Source organism: Scedosporium apiospermum, assembly GCF_000732125.1.
Source record: "Scedosporium apiospermum strain IHEM 14462 chromosome Unknown SEQ_SAPIO_0093, whole genome shotgun sequence".
In the NCBI taxonomy this organism is placed as follows: Eukaryota; Fungi; Ascomycota; class Sordariomycetes; order Microascales; family Microascaceae; genus Scedosporium; species Scedosporium apiospermum.
In genome coordinates, this window is record NW_015971794.1 from 120,023 (window position 1) to 139,713 (window position 19,691).

Consider the following 19,691-nt stretch of genomic DNA (forward strand, 5'->3'; position numbering starts at 1 on the left):
TACACTAGACGGATAGGTCGGCCGAATAAGGGAATTATTTCAATTGGTATTCTAAGAAAAACTAGTTCCAGATCCTACGAAACTGAGGGGAGCCGATATAAAACTTTTCTATTGACCTCCTCTGACACGCCCTATGAAGTGAAGGATTGTATACAGCCGCTGAGCGGTATTTTTTGTCTATTTCTTCCATTTATATATACCTACAAATCAACTCTAAAGGAAATTGATGCCCACGCCGACTTGGAGACCCTTAGTACACTGTTCCCCCTTGGCCATCGCCAACGGGAGTCCAAAGTTAAGCTCGAACCGCGCCATCGGATGCCCGTACACGAGTCCGAAACCAGCTGCCAGGCTGGGCGGCGTGCCGGACAGCCAGATGTCCTTGAACGCCTTGACCATGCCATCCCTCACCGTTTGGGGCTCTAGCGCGGGGCTACCGGAGTTACGACCCTTGCCCTTGTTCTTGAGCGCCACGAGACGTCCGCCGTTGAGGAACATTTGGAAGCGAAGTCCGGATTCGGGGCCCTTGTAGGGGAGGGGGAGGAGGAGGTTAAGACTGCCCGCGGCGAACATGTCTCCGCCTACGGCATCGGCGCCGTCGTGGGGACCGAGACCGCCGAGCTGGAATCCACGGACGTCGTTTGGTCCGCCAAGCTGGAAGCGGTCGGGGATTCGGCTGGGCAAGACCTTGCTGCCGAAAGGATTGCCGAGAGCAAGCGGGTAGAGCATACCGAACCTGAAGCCACCGCCTAGGGAAATGCCGGTTGGGCCTTGAATACCAGGTAGGGAGATGGGGAGTGCACCGCCGACGTCGACGTCGCCCTTCGCGAAGGCGACATCACCAGCTAGAGGGCCAATACCCGCAAGCTCGAGGTTCGACCGGACTACGTATCCGCTCTGGGGAAGATGGCGGTTGTCCCTTCGGTCGCGTTGGAAAGAGTGTTTAATCGAGCTCTTGACAGAGTCGCCCGCTTCGGCCCTCACGCTGGGGCTCGCACCGGCGTACAGTCCAGTTATTTGCCGCCAGATTCCGGAGTACTCAACTGAGTGGACATCGCTCTGAGGCGAGAGCCAGGACAGCCTGAGGTTTCCTCCCTTGAGAACTTCCTCGTGAGACGCCCAGGGCTTGTGGGTCGAAGATCCTAGACCGTCTATCGCCAGTCTCACGTCGGGGTTGCTCAGAACGGGCACACTAAAGGTGGCACTATACGCAGATCGAGTGCGAGTTCCCGTGCTGGCGTTGAGAGACAACATCTCGGCACCACCAAAGATATTCCTCCAGAGAAGCGAACCGTACGCCGAACTCTCTCCATCACCGACATCCGTTCCAGTCTTCAACTTGAACCGTCCGAGTTCCCGAACGCGCAAATCGACATTGACATCTGTGGGCGAAGACGAGGGATCGGTGGCAGGATCGGGGCTCGAGAGCCAGACGTTGGGCTCAGGGTGAAAGATTTCGAGCCGGTCGAGCTTACCGACGACATCGCGGAGCTTAAGCATGACATCGCCCAAAGTCGAGGAGGAGTTGGTCTCGTCCGCGACGAGGGGCCGGATTATGGGATCGAGGAAGGTCGGCCGCGTGTGGTTTGCGCCATGAAGCGTGAATTTGTGGATGGTAAGAGGCTGCGATTGCTGCTCCATGAACTAGGCCAAGGTTTAAGCACTCGTCCAATCCTCTTTGAGATACCCAATTGACCTTACCAATTCCCTTAATCTCTTCTCGCGGAGTGCGTTGTTCTGCGCAGCGACATCCTCACCTGCCTCGGCATCGTGGCGTAGGGTAGCTGGGTCAGCCAGCAGTTGAGCTGGGACCTATCGTGCGACCTTGGGATCAGCATTGAACAAGGGCCACAGGGAAAAAAACGGAAATTTGAACCAAGGAAATCCTACCTTGCTCCCCGATGAGTTTGTTGTCGAACCCATTTCGTCGAGGGTGCGCTGCGAGCGAAAAGCACGAAACTTTTGACCAGCTGCTTGACTTGCGTGATGGTTTTAGCTACCGGCTGCACCCGCATTGCCGAATTGAATCGATGGAATCATGGATCAAAAAATAGGCCCACTGCCGATCACGTGGGCTCTGTTGCCTTGCGTTTTGAGAAGGTCCGATTGACGCGCGCCTATTTTCAGGGTCTCGATGCATTTAAACGCAAATCACTCAATCGAAGCGGAACAATACCCGAAGATTTACCAGCCCAGGATTGGTGAGTCGCAAACGTAAAGGCAAACGTCAGCACGCATTGTCCATTTACCCTTCTACCACCATCTCCGGACTTCCCAAGAGGTTCTTTCGGCATTCCCCAGTCATCGCTGTTCTTTCTTTACAACCGAAAGGGAATTAGGGAATTTTTCAACTGAGATATATAGTCCCTGAACTATTCCGGCCTCTTCTTCCATCTCCCCACACTTCCCCCTTATACCCTCCGAACCCTCCCGCCAAGAACCATCAATCACGAACCTTCGTGTACCACGATCATCATGGCCAGCAAGGCTGCTCGCACACGGGTATGGGCTAAGGCGAACCGAGGATTTCCACATTGACTCTTTTATCCTATCCTATAGATACGAGCTTACTGACATTTGGCATAATTGCAGTTGACCCGAGAGTACAAGGCGATCTCCGAGAACCCGCCACCATACATCACGGCGCATCCATCGGAATCGAATATTCTCGAGTACGTATCCGCCATCGCTCTACATATGTTTCGACGAATAGACCGAGCTAATTGATAATCAAAACAGGTGGCACTACATCATAACAGGACCCGAGGATACTCCTTACCATGGCGGCCAGTATTGGGGCACTCTAATGTTCCCTCCCGAGTACCCTTTCAAGCCCCCCGCGATCCGTATGCACACGCCCTCCGGCCGATTCCAGCCCTCGACTCGTCTGTGCCTCTCCATTTCCGATTTCCATCCTAAGAGTTTCAATCCGGCTTGGGAGGTCTCGACAATCCTGATCGGCCTCCTCAGCTTCATGACCAGCGAAGAGATGACCACGGGTTCGATTTCAGGAACCGAACTGGAGAGGAAGGCTCTCGCCGCCAGGTCCCGCTGGTGGAACTCTACTGGTGGCGGATCTCATCTTAAGGCCAACCCTGCCCTGAAGGGCAACGTCAAGGCTGGCGATGGCGGGGCGAAGTTCCGCGCCGAGTGGCCCGAGATCGACCAGGAGAACTGGGACTGGATCAAGAATAACAACATCGACCAAGCAACCGGACGAGTATCTCTCCAGCTTGCCTCTTCGTGCCGACCTCAGCTCGGTATTCCCGTTGCTGCTGGAAGCGCCCACCAGACCCAGGCTGTAGTCGATGCCGTGGTTAACCGCCGGGACGCCGGCTCCAGCTGGGCGAGCAGACATAGACTGCTGCTCTTTGGCGGAGTCGTTTTCCTTTACGTTCTGATTGTGCGTTTGGTGGGTAATAGCGATTGAAGAGCGCCCGACGCGCAAAACATCACGACATCGATTACTTTTCCTTTTTAATCTGGTGGTTCAAAACGGGTCACGGCCAGTACGCTAGGGAACGGAGAGCGGGGTGGATAGCATGGACGAGCAGTTATGACAGACACAGTAGTGCAAGGGGACACGGAAAGAGGGCCATTTACAAAACTATGCTTTCATGTGTAGATTAGCAGCGTGGGAGTTTCGGACATTTTCCCTCTTTTTCTTTTCACACGGTTTTCACCTCTACTCTTTTCTTTCTCTTTATTTTTTTTTTTTTTTTTACTTCCTGTACTACTTGATATCTTCCAGATAGATGTCAAGGCGAGCTTGATCGACTTGGCACGATGAATCCTTATGATTTCAAACCATGTCCCGCTGAGCCTCGGGATGTACTGAGTATCTAGGGGAGATGCCCTTTGTGATGTCATGACGAACAACTTGCTCATGTGGCCAGATTCCTCCAAGAGGAGCCCATGGTAGGTTTAGAAACTCTCAGCAGAGCTGAGCGATGCCTCGATTTGTCGTTTAAGGCTAGGGTAGGAGCCAGAAGCTCGTAGATTGAATACGAGGCTCCTTGGCCTGTGGTGGGATTCTCAAAGACGAAAAGAGCTTACGACTTGCACCAAATGTTGCATGTTGGTACATGTTGCCAAGGTGGATTACCTCGGTATAAATGGTCGAGAAGCTGGAGGCCGTCCTCCCTTTGCCTGTGATGAAGACGTGGAGGGACTAGAGAGCCAATAAGCATTTCCTGACATCATTACTTGCGAGGATGCTCCGTATTTTCCATCAACAGTTGACATGGATCCACTTCATATTGATGTAAACTATTAATACATTAATACCATCGTGCCCAACACGTCAAGTCGTCAGTCATATCGAGATCAGGCTTAGCTAAATCAGCTAGCTCATGTGAAAGCTGCAAGGATCAGTTGCATTAAACTAGGCGTGAAGTCCACTCACATCGACGAAGACGCACTTGTCGGGCTCCCTGATGGTGGGCTCATCCTCCCCTGCATCGGGGGCCTCTCAAGTACCGATGGATACCGCCCACCATACATAAATAAGTACGAAGTATCAATTTATGTTCGACTTGTGTTCCAGAACCGCCTCGGCGATTTATGCTGTGTATGAAACATTCAGGACCCTATACACCGGTATCCTGGATCGAGAAAATATTCCCGTCGCTTACCCCGTCGGGAGCCTGCCCTTACGCAGTATATCTTGCGAAGACCGGAAACCTGGAATCTGTGAACCTTTCCGTGAAGTCGGCTTGGAGCATTGATCAAATGCAATGCGGGCTTGCTCCTTGCTCCCTTAGCTTGCGGGGAAACCTAACTAAGTACACTACAGCGCCCGGCGCGGTGGGAATGAGGTTATTGCTTATTCTCCCCGAGTTTAGTGCCACCAGTGGGATTGGACAGATGAGACGACGCGAGCTGAACCTTCCTATGTCCGTGAACAGCAGGCCTCAAGAAGAAAATTGAAATTGTAGAGGAAATTGAGGCGAGTCCGTTCGGCGAGAGCCCACGAAATAGACCGTAGAGGCCAATAAAAGGCGGCATATGGTGGGTGGCTTGGAGAGGGCTAACCGTTCTGGGGTAAAGTGGCAGCAGGGTATGTACCAGCGGCTTCGAGGGAACATCGACAGAATGGAACTTGCAGTGTAGCATCCATTTCACGCGCCGATCAAACGTATCAATGCGTCCCAGATCTACGACGGATCAGTTTCCGCCTTCTCTCCAGCAACCCAGGTTTTCGTACGATGAAGTACGTCCCGCCACGGGCAATAAAATCCACGAGATCGATTCCCGTCGTATACGCTACAGTAGCAGAAGCTAAGAAGCAGACATCAACTGAGCGAATAGAATCAGTTTTAGACAGCGCAAGAGCATGCCAAGGGGAGAAAAAGCACATCACGATGCAGAATACCATTTTAAGAATGTCCTCCATGTCTACACTAGGCTGGTTGGGGAGAGATGTTGGAGGGCTCCATGCACTTTCTTCACAATTGTATCAACTTGATGTATGCAATGAATTTGTCATGGCCAAGATGGTTCAGCACTGTTGGAAGCAAGAGTGTACTTTGGACAAAGTACGAAGTAAAAAACGAGAGAGGCAAACGCCTTGCGCTCAGACTTGTCCTCAGATGTGGCATCCGCGATCTTGATGCCAGGGATGACAGGGATATGGGACGAATGATGGACAAACCAACCTCGAGCCCTCTTCTGATCCACCGTATCTTCCCATGTTCTCCCAACCCAACCCACGGGAAACTACATATTCATCTTCCCCCTTCCCAACTCCAACAGAAGCAACGATCTCCAACGTACCGAAGGTTATTGCGTATCTATCAATGTCTTGACCAGATCCTTGAACCGACGATATTACGCCACGAACCCCATCGCCCCCCATCAGGAGGGATGTAGACCTGAAAAGTGAAGGCGACAACGGACATCCAACCTCATCTGTGCTGAGAATCGGCGACAATGACTTCGCGGGATAGCAGAAACTGGCCCCTACCGAGTAGTGTCACAAGTGCCACGACTGGGGACACTGACTCGGGAGAGAAGAGCAATTATATAGTGGAAGAGGCAGCCGAGACGCAGGTCGTCGGCACTACAAGACTATATGAGAATGGAGAGCTACGATTTATACCTGTAAGTTGTCTGCCGGCCATCGCCAACGAAATGTGACGTGAGCTAAAAACACTGCCCGTTCTAGATGCCAACTCCAGATCCCAAAGGTAGACTCTCGGAATCGAATCGTGCCAATGGGATGTCGGTTACTAACCGAGCGACGCCTTAGATCCGTTGAATCTCCCTACTTGGAGAAAGTGGTTTGCGATTGGGACCTTATGCTTCTGTGAGTTATCAGACGTCCTCATGGCGTGCCCGAGTGTTGTTAACTTATCGGCGCTAACTCTCATCCAGTTGGCTCACTCGGACTCTCTGCCGAAATAATTATCGGTTCACTTCTCCCCGTCTTCCTCCTCGAGTATTCCGGAGTAGACCCACGAATCCTGAACAAAATCGATTTCGTAGCGTCGAGCGGCGGCCAAAGTCTCAACGTTAATCCGATGTCCGTTGTACCACCAGGCGTCCAACCTGTGCCGATTGGCAAGGTTGCACTACTGGCAACGATTCCCTTCCTAGGAAACGGCATCGCCAGTTATTTCTTAGTCCCGCTCTCAATAGCAATAGGCCGCCGACCTGTTTTGCTCTTCGCTGCGATATGCGCCTGGGCCGGTGGACTATGGGCAGGATTCAGCACTTCGCTGGAGATGCATATAGCGGCGAGGAGTGTCCAGGGCTTGGGCGTTGGCGCTGTCGAAGCTCTTATTCCCCTTATTGTGCAGGACATGGTGTTCATCCACCAACGTAACAGGGCAATGTCGGTGGTGGTATCAAGCCAGGGTATCATTATCATCGCCCTCGGGATCGCTGCACCATATATCGCGGCGAACTACACATGGAGGTGGCTCTATTTCATCACTTCCGGACTGGGAATACTGGCCTGGATCCTATTAATTGTCGGCTTACCGGAGACGAGGTGGAAGCGATCCAAGGAGGAGCTGAGCGGTGCCAGAGTATATCCCATCCGCGAAGGAGAGAAGCGGCCAGATCTCGACCCCGATTATTACGGCAGCAGAACGCTCTGGACCGAGTTCGGCTTGTTCCAGTTTGGTCTTGATTTCAAGGGCGCAGGGCTGTCGATGCTTAACACCGTCCGAACCACCTTCTTCCCGGCAGTTCTCTGGTGTGTGCTGGCGAACAGCGTTTTCGTCATCACGAACCAAGCCACACAACAGATTTCTTCTTTTGCCCTGCTTGCTCAGGGTTGGCAATTCCAGTACACGGGACTATCCGTCATCCCCTTCTTCGCAGCTACTATCATGGTGTTCATCCTCGGAGGGCCGGTTGCAGATAAGGTATCGAATTCCGTGTCGAAATGGAATGGCGGCGCTCGGGAAGCCGAACATCACCTGGCGAATCTGATATTCCCCTTTGTCTCTGGGGTCGCGGGGTGTTTCATTTTTGGCACTGCAGGCGACAACAATTGGCATTGGGGAGTTCTCCTGACGGGCTCATTCCTAATCATCTTTGGTTTCTTGTCGACTATGACGATCCTGAACGTGTTCATCGTTGAATGTTATCCAATGTGGGCAGGGTAAGTCGATTATTCGAGCCGCTACGACATCCAAATCACTAACAATCCGATGGGTAGACCCGTGCTAGTAAACGTCTCATCCCTAAGATTGATAATCGCATTCTTCCTCGCGTCCCAGGCTACAGTCTGGATATCGCAGCGCGGTCTATTGTCAACATTCGCGATCTACGCAGAGGCTATGCTCGTCCTCTCTCTCGGCATACCAGGGCTCTTCTTCTTCGGCAAGAGGATCCGACAATGGACGGCGGGTAAGGTGTACGGAATCCGCGCCGAGAAGCGAAAGGAGACTGCGACGCCGTCTACTGTTTAAAGGCAGTGCTGATGGATTACTGATGGGTGCTGATACTACCTTGACGCCATTATTGATCGTATTCTTGTTCGTATACCCAATTCTTTTTGAGGGGTTGGAGTTTTGGTTTCGTAAAGGCGTGTCGCGTGCTTCTACATAGATGGACAGTAGGAATGGGCGTTACCTCTCAGTTGGATGGATAGGAATTTTTTTTAATATTGATGTCTTCGAATATTTGATGGGTCCGATGTGACAACTGACAAGATCGCCGACAGTGGTCAAAATGGATTGCTCAGACCCCCTGATGGGCTGATGGGGGATGTCAACCAACAAACTTATAACCCCGCCTTCGGAAATCCCCCCGCATTCCTCCCTCAGGCCCCTCAAGTGCTTGGGAAACTGTAGTGTAGCAGACCAGACCTCTTCCTGAATGCGGGTCTTGAATGATCAATGGATATGATAGTCGACAGTAACAATTTGGCGCCTGGGAATATGACAAACAAAGAATGCTGACGGCTGTCCATTTGGGGACCCTCCCAAATTCTGAAAACCTCAAATTCTTGGGCAGAGTTGAGGCAACCGCAATGGGCAGTCCATTGTCCCATCTCAAATTGAAACCGTGCCATGTGAAGGTCAAAGAAATGACGTCGGGTTAGTGATGGGGTGGTGCCTGCCTAAAATGGAGAGCTTTGTTCTGGTAGGGCTTTTGAAGTAATAGTGGGATACTTGGGCCAGGGGTACTGAACTCGCCGCTGAAGAGGTCCTCCTGTAACATGCTCTTAGCGCTTGGGAGGAAAACCGATAATTACCCGAAGCCCCTGTGGGGAAGCCACTAGGACTTCGATTCCATCTGATTCGTTAAATTGCACTAAAAAAAAAGTGAATGGGAAACAAAAGAAAAAAAAAAAAAAAAAAAAAAAAAAAAAAAAAGCGGAAGGCTCACCCTGTGGTGTGAAATCACAGTCACCGCCTGGCCAAACATCAACTCCACCCTTGGCTCAAGCGCCCAACTTCCAACGTCCACGGCCTTGTCCTCTCCAAAGACCAATCCTCTCCCGAAGCTCTTCAGCATCGATTTCCCTCTCTCCAAACCCAAACAAACAAAACAAACCCTATTTCTTCGCGCTCTCCCCTTCCCTCTTCTCTCCAGATACTCGTCGGTAGGTCATCAACCTGCAGAATTTCTTTGGAGAGTCCATCTCCTAACCGCTTTCCCTCTTGCAGCTGCTCCGCCCACTTGCCGACCCTGATAACCTCTTAGCCTTGTCAATGGCCAGCCTGATGTCTTGAGCTGGCTAGGACTGAGCCTCATGGGATAGTGGAGTTTCCTTTCAAGATCTAGGCCCTTGGACTTTTCATTCCTTCATACCTGTTCTGGCCCCTTTGGTCTTCAGATCTTGATCGAACTCCCCCCACCCTCGTTGTCTGATCGAACCTGCATATTGACAATTACGAAACCTGTTCCTTATTCAACGCCGACCCTTGTCTCTTCGACCGATACACTTCATATCCCTTAAGTAGCCTGCTACTCGACTTGATCTCCCGATACCTCCTCTCGTCACCATCGTATTTTTTTCTTGTTACCATGGCGCCGGCCAATGGGAGCAATGGGAGCGGTGGGAATGTTGCGATTCGGAAGGCAGGCGCAGCTAGGCACCGGAATGTGACCCCAGTTGTCCCAGCCATCCCTTTGCCATACATGCAGAAGCGTCTTCAGAAACAGCTGGCCTCCAAGACCCCTCCTCCTGTTCCAGCTCCTGCTCCTATGCCCGAGTCTTCTCCACCCAAGGCCCAAGGCGACATTCCAGCCACTCCAGATGGAACACAGATTCAGCCGACCGAACCCGACGCCGCGGGGTTCGACCACTCGAAGGAGGTCAAGAAGTCGGTCGTTACGTCCCCGGGAGCGGTTGCCGAATCAAGCTCTGCCCAAGGTAAGCCACCATTTCTCTCGTAGAGGGACCTTGTCTAGCCTTTCCTCTTCCTCCTGACACGAACCCCACAGGCACCTCATTTGCTGTCACCAACGATTCCTTGAGCGAGCTCACAAAACCCACGAGTCCTACCTTTGCAGCGCCTTCTGGTCCTGGAGAACCCAAACCAGTCTCAGAAATATCTTCGTCCGATTCCAGTCAACTAGCGGATCCTCATCTTGGCGCTCCTGTTGGTCCGCATCCCGAGATGAGCAGACAGGAAGGTCACAGGAGTATGGAGCACATAATCCTTATCGAATTCACATTGTTGCGCCTGTTCTAACATGATCTTTTCTCTAGCTTTAGCCTCCCCCGAACACATCACCTCCCCTCCCGACGTACTTCGCCCGGAAACGATGAATGCGATTCACCAGGCCAACGCCCTCTTCTATCCCGGCGCAAACGTGAACGGGAACCCCGAAGCCCTAGGCCCGGCACCTGATGGTTACGCCGGCTCACACCAAGGTCCAATTATGCATGCGCCCACTGCCCACCAACCTCACCGTAGCACTAACAACCTGACCTTCGGCGGTATTCACGATTCCAACAACTCGTCCCCTGCGCCTCTCTCTGCCGGGTATGGACCACCTCCCGGGTTCCCCGCGCCAAACGGCCGATCTCACATGGGCCGCCCATCGGGGCCCGAATTTCGTCCTCAGTCGTTCGTGTATGGAAACAACGTGGACCCCGCGACCAGCATCGACCATTTCGCCCAGTCCATGGCGGCGTACGCTCCCCATGACGGTGGCTACCACCCATTCGTCGGCAATTACATGCCTAGCACTCCTCTGAGCTACCATGGGTCGCAACCGTCCCCGCAGCCAGAGGATAATGGCTTGTATGGCGTCCCCAATGGCGTACATGGTCATTTCGAAGACGGCCCGGGCCGCGTTCACCCGTCCATGTATGGCATGGTACCTCCTCCAATGGGAATGATGCCCCCAATGCCACCTCCCCACCTGCTCCCGCGGCCTCTCGATCCCGACATTGAACAGCTCTTGGATCAGATGAAGCGTCATTTCCAGGATCCCAGGCTTGCCGACTGTCGCCTTGAACTGTCCTTCCCCGACCAACGCGCGCCTCTCTTGAATTTCCCCGCTCACCGCCTCGTCTTAGCCCAAAGCAAGACCCTGGAGCAGCTAATGATGGATAACCCCGCGAACCGCCGAAAGCACGGCTCTGGAACTACCATTACAGTCCGCGCTGTAGACAAGTATCTGCGCTCCGATACTTTCTTGGTGGCTATCCAAAGGCTTTATGGTTTCCCTCTCTTTGAGATTCCAGCACCCCCTCCGGGAATGGAGGATCTGCCCCTCGCCGGAGGAGCTGTAGATCAGTTCAAGTTCGTAATTAGTTATGCTGCCGCTGGACACCTACTTCAGTACAACTCGGTGGTCATCCGCGGGATGGAGATGGGCCGTCAGCTTATGGGTTGGGATACTGTAGAGCTTGCTCTGGAGTTTACTCTCGGCTCGAGCCCAGCAAGGGGAACCATCGATTTCCATGAGAAATGGCACTACGGTGGCCCCACTAAGATTCTTTATGAAGCCGTCATCGCTTTCGTCTCTGACCAGCTGAGTGCTGAGTTCGAGCTAGACATCACTGTCTCCGACCCGGATGGCTATTGTCGCTTACCCAACGTCCCTGATTCGCAGAAGGGACGGACCAACGCCAAGGCACCGTCGCCCGCGATCGCTCGCGGATCCGTCGTGAAGCTGGGCCCGAACCATCGATCGCGCCTAAGCAAGATCAAGTTTGGTGATCTCTCTTCGGAGGACGCTAGAAGCGGCGCCAATGGAAGCGCAAAGAGAAGTCGGCCCTATACCCAAGATCAGATCGTGGTCTTGTCCAAAATACTTCTTAACATTCCTTTCGAGTCTGTCAAGTCCGTTCTAGAGTCTCCTAGGTTTGGAAGAGACGCCGAGAGCGTGGCTGCTCGAGACGAAGCTCGCTTCAGACTCATTACCGATGTTATTGGCGAACGCGAGGCCCGTCGATTGGCAGTTTTGGAGGCAGTCAAGACTAACCAGGGTGCCAAGGCTGAGCAAGTTCGCCGCACTCTCGGCTTTGTCGAGCCTCGCACTGTTGACGAGTGTAGCGTCTTGGGATTCCAAGAGTCGGTTACTCCCGTTAGCGACGCTGGGGTTCCCTACATTAGTCGTGCCTGGGTGCCGCTGGCCAATACCAAGAAGAACAACTCGACTGGCAACTCCTCGCATGGACGTTTCGTCGCCGCGTATCCTTAAACACACAGCACCAATGCCTTGCCTTCTTTATTTCTTTATTTTCTTTTTCTCTGCTTTTCTTGTTTCACCCCATTGACTTTGTATTAGATGGTTCCGGCTTTTTCTTCTTTATCACGGTTAGGAGCACTACTAGAGTCCTCCGTAACTTGACGAATTATGGAATACAGGGATCGGCAGGAGGGTCGGTTGGTTCATTTGTCTTTGAATTCCCGTTTTGCAATGCACAAAAAAGTGTTTAGCAGCACCCCTGGAGTTTTGCGTTGAATTTTTATTCCATTATTCTTTTTACCATTATTGTCCTGAAAGTCTTTCCTTTCCCTTTCGTCTTTGGTCACCTTCCAGCCTTTCTCAGCATGCAACATGCATCTGGCCTCTTGATACCTGATCTTGATCTTTGCAGTGATCCTGTGTTTCTCCTCAAGTCAAGTTGCCTACCCTGCTGGAGAGAAAGGGAGCGTCGGTTCCGGAAGGAAAAGAGGGATTCGTTCTTGAAGGGGTCAAGGACCTGAATTACACCTTGACTTTTGTGTGCAAAAAGAGATGTTTTTTCACCTTTTCTTTTTAAATCAACTCCAGTATTTATTTGCCATTCTTGTGATGAACAAAAGGGGGGACAGACCTGGTACAAATAAAAAGCCATGATGATAGAGACTTTAATATTTCCACTGCTCTGCAACTCTTTCCAAACAACCAATGTGAAATAAGTGTTCCAACATAAAAGCAGGTTGTTAAGAGGAAACAAAAGTACAAGATCGACAGTTACAAATTAAGGCTGTGGGATATATTCCTCGGCGAGTCCACTCCTGTAGATGCCGGGCCAGAACTCGGTCTTTCAAAAGACTGAGCCAATTCGAATAAATTAAGAATAACACCATCGCATCATACAAAAAACGTCAATACATGGTTCATCCATAACCCCTGCGGCGATCTCCCAATACCTAAGCGCTATCCTCCTCCTCGACGAGCTCGTCCTCCTCCACGCTCCAGTCTCTGAACCCCTCGCCCCTGACCCACGAGACACCCTTCCTCCAGTTCGCCTCCTTGATGGCCTTGCGATCCCTCTCGTACACGACACCAGTCGCCATGAGAGCCAGGACGAACACCCAGACATCACCGCCCTTCATACCCCTCCACCAACGCCTCTTGACGCCAACCTTCCACAGGCTGTCGACGCTGGCCTTAGTCGTGTAGAGGAAGGCACCGCGACAGGAGCGGCGCTCAACCCACGCCCAGAGACCGGCGAGGAAGCCGCCGATGAAGAAGCGCTGGGTGGCGAGGAAGGACTTGGGGAACCAGGTCTGGAAGACGCAGATCGAGGCCCAGGCGGTGGAGATAGAGCCCGTGATGAAGGTGGAGGAGCGGAGGGCGCGGGCGAGCAGGCGGTTAAGGGTTGCGACGGGGTTGTGGTAGAGAAGGCGGAGGCGCGGGAGGGTGAGGGCGGAGTAGAAGATGAGGAAGAAGCGCGCGAGAGGGGGGAAGGAGCGCAGCCAGAAGGTTAGGTAGGTGCGGAGGCAGGAGGGGTCGCTGGGGTGGAGGGTAGCGCAGGAGAGGGAGGTGATGAGGGGGTGCGCGGTGGAGGTTAGCGGTGCCACAGCGGAGAGGGTGGATGGCAGGGTTTCCTTGTCAGGGAAGAGGATGGGAGATGTGAAAGGTCTGCGCGCTTGGTGGTTAGAAATTGCATCGAGAATTGAAATTAGATCCCGGATTACATACGGCCAATTCAGTTTCGCCATTTCGGCGAGGCTGTCGACAATGTTATAAGTACCGGGCCACTTGATGTGCGCAGGGTATTCCTTCGGCCGGCCGTGGAGATATGTCGACGAGTTTCCAAAGATGAAGTTGCCGAAGGGCTAGAAAAGCAAGTTCTTGTCAGCAATCACGGCTCTGCTAGTCATTGTCGAAGCAAGTTTGGAGTTCATACCATTGGGAAGCAATCTCGGTCAAAGACGACTGCATGCAGCAGCTGACCGAAGGCGAAGGGCTGAAGCATCCAACTGCCGAACCACCAAGGCCGCTCTCTCTTGCCTTTGCCTCCGGGCTTCAATCCCCAGATCAGACCTTCCTCTTCACACATGTTCCAGCTAAATTCTAGAGCGCGGAAGATGGCAAACAACGCAATGGATACACGGAGCTGCTTGGCCGGATAGATGCCAAGCATCAGTCCGGCAAGCGATGCGCCGATGGCAGGCGCGTAAGGGGACGTGAGAGTCGCTGCTGTACGGGGATTTCGTGCCCTAAAGGGTGCTGCGGTCGGGTCTAGTAGGTGAGCTCGGAAACGAGTGAAGAATCTGAAGAGCAATCGGTAGAGTAGGAGGATGGTGGAAAGCGAGAGAGACAGCCTAAAGGTGTCGGACTTGTGGAAAGGCTGCTTCTTCGTCGTTTGTACACTAAATCGAGCTTACGGTCAGTACCGCAGACGCACAAAGAGGCAGACATAGAGAAACTAACTCCTTATCGGTTCGTGAAAGCTTGCGCGAGACGATGGTGTAGAGCTTCATAAGCGAACCGGTCGCGAGGAACACGCGAATAGCATGCCGAACGGCACGAACATTGTAATCGTCGCCGGCAGCCCCCGCCCTGCCTTCTCTCGACTCTTTCCTCGCCAGGTGTGCACGGTTTCCGTCGATGATCTTCTCGACGGTGCTGACGGAGGGCGCTGCTCGCTTGAGCAGCCTTGACCTTGAGATCACGTATTTGTGCAGGGTGGCATATTCGCGTGCGGACATGGAATATCGGAGAGCTGTGCGCGCGATGGGGTCTGCTAGAGAGCGCGGCGTTTTCGGCTGGGAAGGGCGCGACGAGGACTCGGCTTTCGCAGAACTGGATGATGCCGATGAATCGGCAGATGTGTTTGGCGGCGCCATGGCGGAGGTATTCGTCCCGGGGCCTCCTTACGGTCCGTAACAAGTCGTATCTGTGTCTATTGGTGAATATATTTTGTGAATATGGAGTGGATGTCGAGCGGCTATGCCGCCCTAGTTCTTCGGTGGAAGCAAGAGCTTGCGGATATCAGGACCGCGATAAGGAAAAACACTGATTCTTTCTCCGCAAAACGTCGCGTGGAGGCCAGCCAGGGGCGCAATAGATTGAGAGAACCTGCAAGACCAAGAGCAGGGAATCGAATGTTTTAAAAAGTCCGGGGATGTCGCGTGGTAATTACTCGCATTGATACTGGTCGTCGATGAAGATGAGGTCCCACTTGCATGATATTTCACAAGGACGCAGATGTAACGATTCTGAAGATGGGGTTGGGCCTCGGCTTCCTGGGAAATGTGAGAAATGGGGGAATTAAACCGCGCGATGTGACGTGAGACGGAGTGTCAGCCACTTACGGCTGAGCCATCTGGCAAAGACAATGGATGCATTGTGGGTGTGTCGACAATTGGAAGCTATTGACCAGCAGGAGCTTACTTGGTCTGTGCGTCGAGCTGTACGGAGTACTTGTATTCAGTTTACATAACTCGAGGAAAAAGCCAAAATAATATTTCTCCTAAGTACTAAAAAGCCTTTAAGACAGCAAAAACTGAATTACTCCATAGACTTTAAGATGACTCAATTGTTGGGAAGCCAACTCTATTACCAAGAATCTTCATATTGTGCTATGATTCTGATTCCGTAAATTGACCAATGTTGCCGAAGCTTGCAATTGCGATCGGCTCCAGCCCCGCATTCATCCACACAAAGGTATTGCAGCCACACAAGTTGCCAAGTAATCGTGGCGCAACTACCCAGCGCCACAGCCAACCCCAGTTCACTGGTCCGCAGGGACGGCAGTTCCCGCCCGGACATGGAGATAGAGTTCGTTCTCGGCATGACTATATGGCCATGACGGTAAGCTGTCATTTCCTGACACTACTGACGATCGTCCAAACCGCGATGATGCTTCTAATCACAACAGTACTGCCATCCCATGGAACATCCGTCGTAACTTTTATATTTAGCTGCCCATACTGTTGGCACCTTTCCCTCTCACTCTCCCCGTCACGATTACCCTAGTACCGAATTCCTTCTTTAACCACTTCTTCGTCACGACTAATGCCTACACTAGCATTCAAGTCCGCTCCTCCCCGCGCCAACAACCGGATCACTGCCTCACACCCGGCCTCCGCCGCGGCATGCAGCGGACTTAACCCATTGTAATCACGTGCTTCTGAGTCGGCGCCTCCCGCAAGCAAACGTGAGACTACTTCGATATGTGCGCCGCGCGCCGCATAGTGCAGTGCTGTGCGCCCTGAACTATCAACCCCATCGACGTCAACGTCGTTATCCAGCAAGAACTGCACAATGCGCGCGTTGCCGAGTTCGGCGCTAATGTGAAGCGCTGTTTTCCCGCGGTTGTCAGAAGCCGTGCCCAGAACCTCGCTTGAAGGAGTCATGACAATTGTAGTAGACGGCGGCCAGGGGGATTTGCATCCAGGTGGAGTCCCCCTCGTTGGAGTAGGTAGACCAATGGGTAGGTAAGCCGATGGCTCCAACGACATAACCGGTGTTGATAGACTCGAACGCCTTAGTGAGGCAGCTTGGCGAGTGTTTTGGTGAGCTGCTGCCGTGGTTTCGTATTGCTGGATGCTGCTGGCCTTTTGATGAGGCGATGTACTTTCCGGGCTTTTATGAGGCGTGGGAAATGACAGTATTATCGGCGACAGTGTTGTCGTGCCCAAATTTTGTTGCGTTTCGAAGGGCATGTCCAACATAAAATCAGCGTCTGGTTCTCGCCTGTGGTCGTCCGTATCCAAGCAATCAAGGTCCAGATGCGATGTAATATTATTCGTGTTATGGATGAGGCCCTCTTGCTGCGGTGATAACAAGGTTTCTTCCGCAACGGCTACACACGGGGCTTCCCGGACCATTTCCTGCTCGGGTGTGACAGGTTTAGGGTCAGGCAGACGTGGTGCACTTGGCTCTGTATATGTTTGTCCCTGCGCGTGTTTCGCCCCATCTAGGCTATACTTTCGGCAATGAGCACAAGTACTATCAGAGGAAGGTTCATTGGTTGTCTTTTGCTGCATTTCCGCTGCTTGTTTATCCAGTTCAGCACGTCGTTGACCTTATTTTACAGATTCCGTCAGGACTCGGGGCTCAAATGCTACGAGGTGAGTCTAGCCACAAGCTTGCATAAGTGGCCCATGACTTACGGCGCTTTCTCTGGGCAAGTCGATTCTGCTGTCTTCTTCGCTCCAAGGCCTCAATCGCAGCTTGAGCATGGTCATGCTTATCCATGTGTTCGAGGTCGGGGAGGAAGGAATGTGAGGCGGTCGGCTTCGAGTTTAAACTATAGCACTATCAAAGCGTAATGGCTAACAATCCTCGGGCGAGTCAAGTAGTTTATATGTAATGGACAAGGAGTGAGTAGTCTTCTGAGTAAGGCGGCCTTGTGCCACCGCCTTATGTACCTCGATCCTTCCGTTCCATGCCGAACTCGCAAGTGGGGTATCCTACTATGCTGGTTGCACAGACCAATTGACGTTATCAAGGGGTTCATATGCGCGGGACCGCTGCGAAGTCCAATCACACATTCTTAAAAGAGATAATCTGCATTGTTGGTGACACCTTCCGTCCAGAATATAGTGCCGGACTCATCGAGAGACCGTAAGCAGAACCGACATACAGCAGCATCTTGCAAGGTGAGTGGTCAGAAACAGGGGAACCATAATGTCAGCACTATATCCATCCTTAGATCGAAAGACCTGAATGGTGTAAGAACGAACAAAGAGTATTATTCTGTTTCCCTATCGTATTCTAGTCCTATTATCATTTCCTGGTCTTCGTAAAGATGGTAATCTTGGATATCCTGCTTTTTATGGAGACAAGATCTACCTTTATATCCCGGGTTATACCGGATATGGTAACTTGGGGAGGACCTGCGCGTTTCCCGTAATAAGTGGGACAGCCCGGAGCGGGCCGGGACTTTATACATTGGGGGTGGAGGGACAGAGTTTGAATAGGTGTGAACTAGATTAGCCACAGCTTACAGAAAAATACGAGGCGTCGGATTGGCTTGTTCTCTGCCAAAAGTACCCTCCATTCGAATTCGTGATGGGAGTTAGAGAAGTCTGCATGGGAGAGCAAGGGCGGGGAGTTGTGGATCCTTCCTCACATCGAATTAATTTTACCGAGAAAAGGTGTTGTAAAATATAGTAAGGATCGTCCAATCTATGCAGCCGTTGTCACTCGGATAGATACATATGAAACAAGAAAAAGCATGAAGCAAAAGGAGAGCTCTGGGGGGTTTATTCCGTGATGATTTCGATGATGTGGTTGTTCTGTCCACTGATTCAAATTTCAATTGATCAAGGGCATCGCAAGGCTTCCACGTGACTTCACTTCTGACTAGGGGAAAACAAGCATCACGGTCCATACCGCAAGGCTTGCATGACGCCATGTGCATACCTTAAGGCACAAACTAACCGTAAAGACGTAATATATCCTCCGGCCGGCACAACGCCGGGCATATCTGGTTCTCCCTCTCCCACTTAGCCAGTGCATCGAACTTCTTGCACCTGTGTCTTGCATCCCGCATTTCCCATTTCCCTAACCCTAACCCCAACCCAGAACTCCTTCCTACAGCGTGACTTGCCCGCTGGAATAGAACCGGTGTGACATCAGCTTGGCACTTGATCAGGTTTAGCAGCATCACGCTGCAGTGCATGTTGTGGATCTCGAAAAAGTCCTCTGTCCAGTTTTTGACTGCCCGAAAGTCCCACTCGTTGCGGTGTGCAAAGAGCCAGAGCATGCTGACGCAGTGCAGTTGATGCATGACTGCAGAATATATTAGCTATGAAGAATCCCGTTTTTTCTAGGTCTGGATCAGGCAAAAAGGTGGGGAGGGGAATGGAGAGAGAGACATGCCTTCGGACATGGAAATAAGTTCCTCATCCCGCGGGGCTGGGAGATGCCACCAGTCGCGGTCTTTCGTCTTATTTGCAGCCAGTAATTTTTTGTGCGGAAAGCTGATTCGTCCAGCTTTACGTGTTTTAGATCAAAGGGTTAGCTCGCATGATGAATTCTGGACTGGACCGGTAAGCTTACTCGCCCACAGCTCATGCCAGGCTTCCCTCCTCTCATCGGTGGGGGTTCCATAGTACTCCCGTGGGATGACGGCCGAGTTATATTGCCGCCATTCGAACTCCAAAATGTCCATCTCCGGGCCTGGAAGTATCAGTCTTTGGTCCGGCTATTTCTTGCTCGAGTGCATGTGCACGGACTTACTATATGCCCACATCCTTCTCTGACATGTTTTGTCCGTCGCTGCGCTGTAGGATGAAAACCTGTAGAACAGAAGAGAGAAGATGAAAATGCCGAAGCTGAAAAGCAGAATGGCGGAGCTAGAGAGCCAGAAGTGCGGGCGCTTTACACGCTTCTGTGCCGCTTCTGGTTCATCCTTCTCAAGTTCCACCTCCGATAATTTCTCCTCGTCAAGCAGTGGAAGCACGGCCTCGTTGCCCGTTACACTGGCGTCTTCTGGTTGTTCAGAAACATGTCCCTGCACTTTCGACCATAGTCTGATCCATGGCGTCATCGTACTGTCGTAATCTCTTGCTAGAATGTCGATTCGATCCCCAATATAGCAT

General features: G+C 52.1%; 7 protein-coding genes across 7 annotated transcripts; 3 read left to right on the forward strand and 4 right to left on the reverse strand.

The window, feature by feature from the left end:
* Positions 1 to 213: 213 nt before the first annotated feature.
* On the reverse strand, positions 214 to 1,923 carry SAPIO_CDS4580 (Uncharacterized protein; the record flags this gene model as incomplete). Its single annotated transcript, XM_016787098.1, has 3 exons — positions 214 to 1,644; positions 1,702 to 1,812; positions 1,891 to 1,923. The coding sequence occupies 3 exons, from the start codon at positions 1,921 to 1,923 to the stop codon at positions 214 to 216; spliced, it is 1,575 nt and encodes a 524-aa protein (XP_016643207.1).
* A 552-nt stretch (positions 1,924 to 2,475) lies between these two features.
* On the forward strand, positions 2,476 to 3,430 carry SAPIO_CDS4581 (Ubiquitin-conjugating enzyme E2 J2; the record flags this gene model as incomplete). The annotated part of the gene is made up of 3 exons (XM_016787099.1): positions 2,476 to 2,502; positions 2,593 to 2,672; positions 2,740 to 3,430. The coding sequence occupies 3 exons, from the start codon at positions 2,476 to 2,478 to the stop codon at positions 3,428 to 3,430; spliced, it is 798 nt and encodes a 265-aa protein (XP_016643208.1).
* A 2,501-nt stretch (positions 3,431 to 5,931) lies between these two features.
* On the forward strand, positions 5,932 to 7,922 carry SAPIO_CDS4582 (Major facilitator superfamily transporter; the record flags this gene model as incomplete). The annotated part of the gene is made up of 5 exons (XM_016787100.1): positions 5,932 to 6,102; positions 6,167 to 6,188; positions 6,251 to 6,307; positions 6,376 to 7,612; positions 7,670 to 7,922. The coding sequence occupies 5 exons, from the start codon at positions 5,932 to 5,934 to the stop codon at positions 7,920 to 7,922; spliced, it is 1,740 nt and encodes a 579-aa protein (XP_016643209.1).
* Positions 7,923 to 9,486: 1,564 nt separating this feature from the next.
* Positions 9,487 to 12,120, forward strand: SAPIO_CDS4583 (uncharacterized protein; the record flags this gene model as incomplete). The annotated part of the gene is made up of 3 exons (XM_016787101.1): positions 9,487 to 9,835; positions 9,907 to 10,107; positions 10,175 to 12,120. 3 exons carry the CDS (start codon positions 9,487 to 9,489, stop codon positions 12,118 to 12,120), a joined length of 2,496 nt encoding a protein of 831 aa, XP_016643210.1.
* Positions 12,121 to 13,058: 938 nt separating this feature from the next.
* On the reverse strand, positions 13,059 to 14,984 carry SAPIO_CDS4584 (uncharacterized protein; the record flags this gene model as incomplete). The annotated part of the gene is made up of 4 exons (XM_016787102.1): positions 13,059 to 13,773; positions 13,834 to 13,970; positions 14,042 to 14,507; positions 14,569 to 14,984. 4 exons carry the CDS (start codon positions 14,982 to 14,984, stop codon positions 13,059 to 13,061), a joined length of 1,734 nt encoding a protein of 577 aa, XP_016643211.1.
* Positions 14,985 to 16,112: 1,128 nt separating this feature from the next.
* Positions 16,113 to 17,324, reverse strand: SAPIO_CDS4585 (1-alkyl-2-acetylglycerophosphocholine esterase; the record flags this gene model as incomplete). The annotated part of the gene is made up of 3 exons (XM_016787103.1): positions 16,113 to 16,441; positions 16,500 to 16,725; positions 17,256 to 17,324. The coding sequence occupies 3 exons, from the start codon at positions 17,322 to 17,324 to the stop codon at positions 16,113 to 16,115; spliced, it is 624 nt and encodes a 207-aa protein (XP_016643212.1).
* Positions 17,325 to 19,099: 1,775 nt separating this feature from the next.
* Positions 19,100 to 19,639, reverse strand: SAPIO_CDS4586 (uncharacterized protein; the record flags this gene model as incomplete). The annotated part of the gene is made up of 2 exons (XM_016787104.1): positions 19,100 to 19,269; positions 19,330 to 19,639. 2 exons carry the CDS (start codon positions 19,637 to 19,639, stop codon positions 19,100 to 19,102), a joined length of 480 nt encoding a protein of 159 aa, XP_016643213.1.
* Between the last annotated feature and the right edge of the window lie 52 nt (positions 19,640 to 19,691).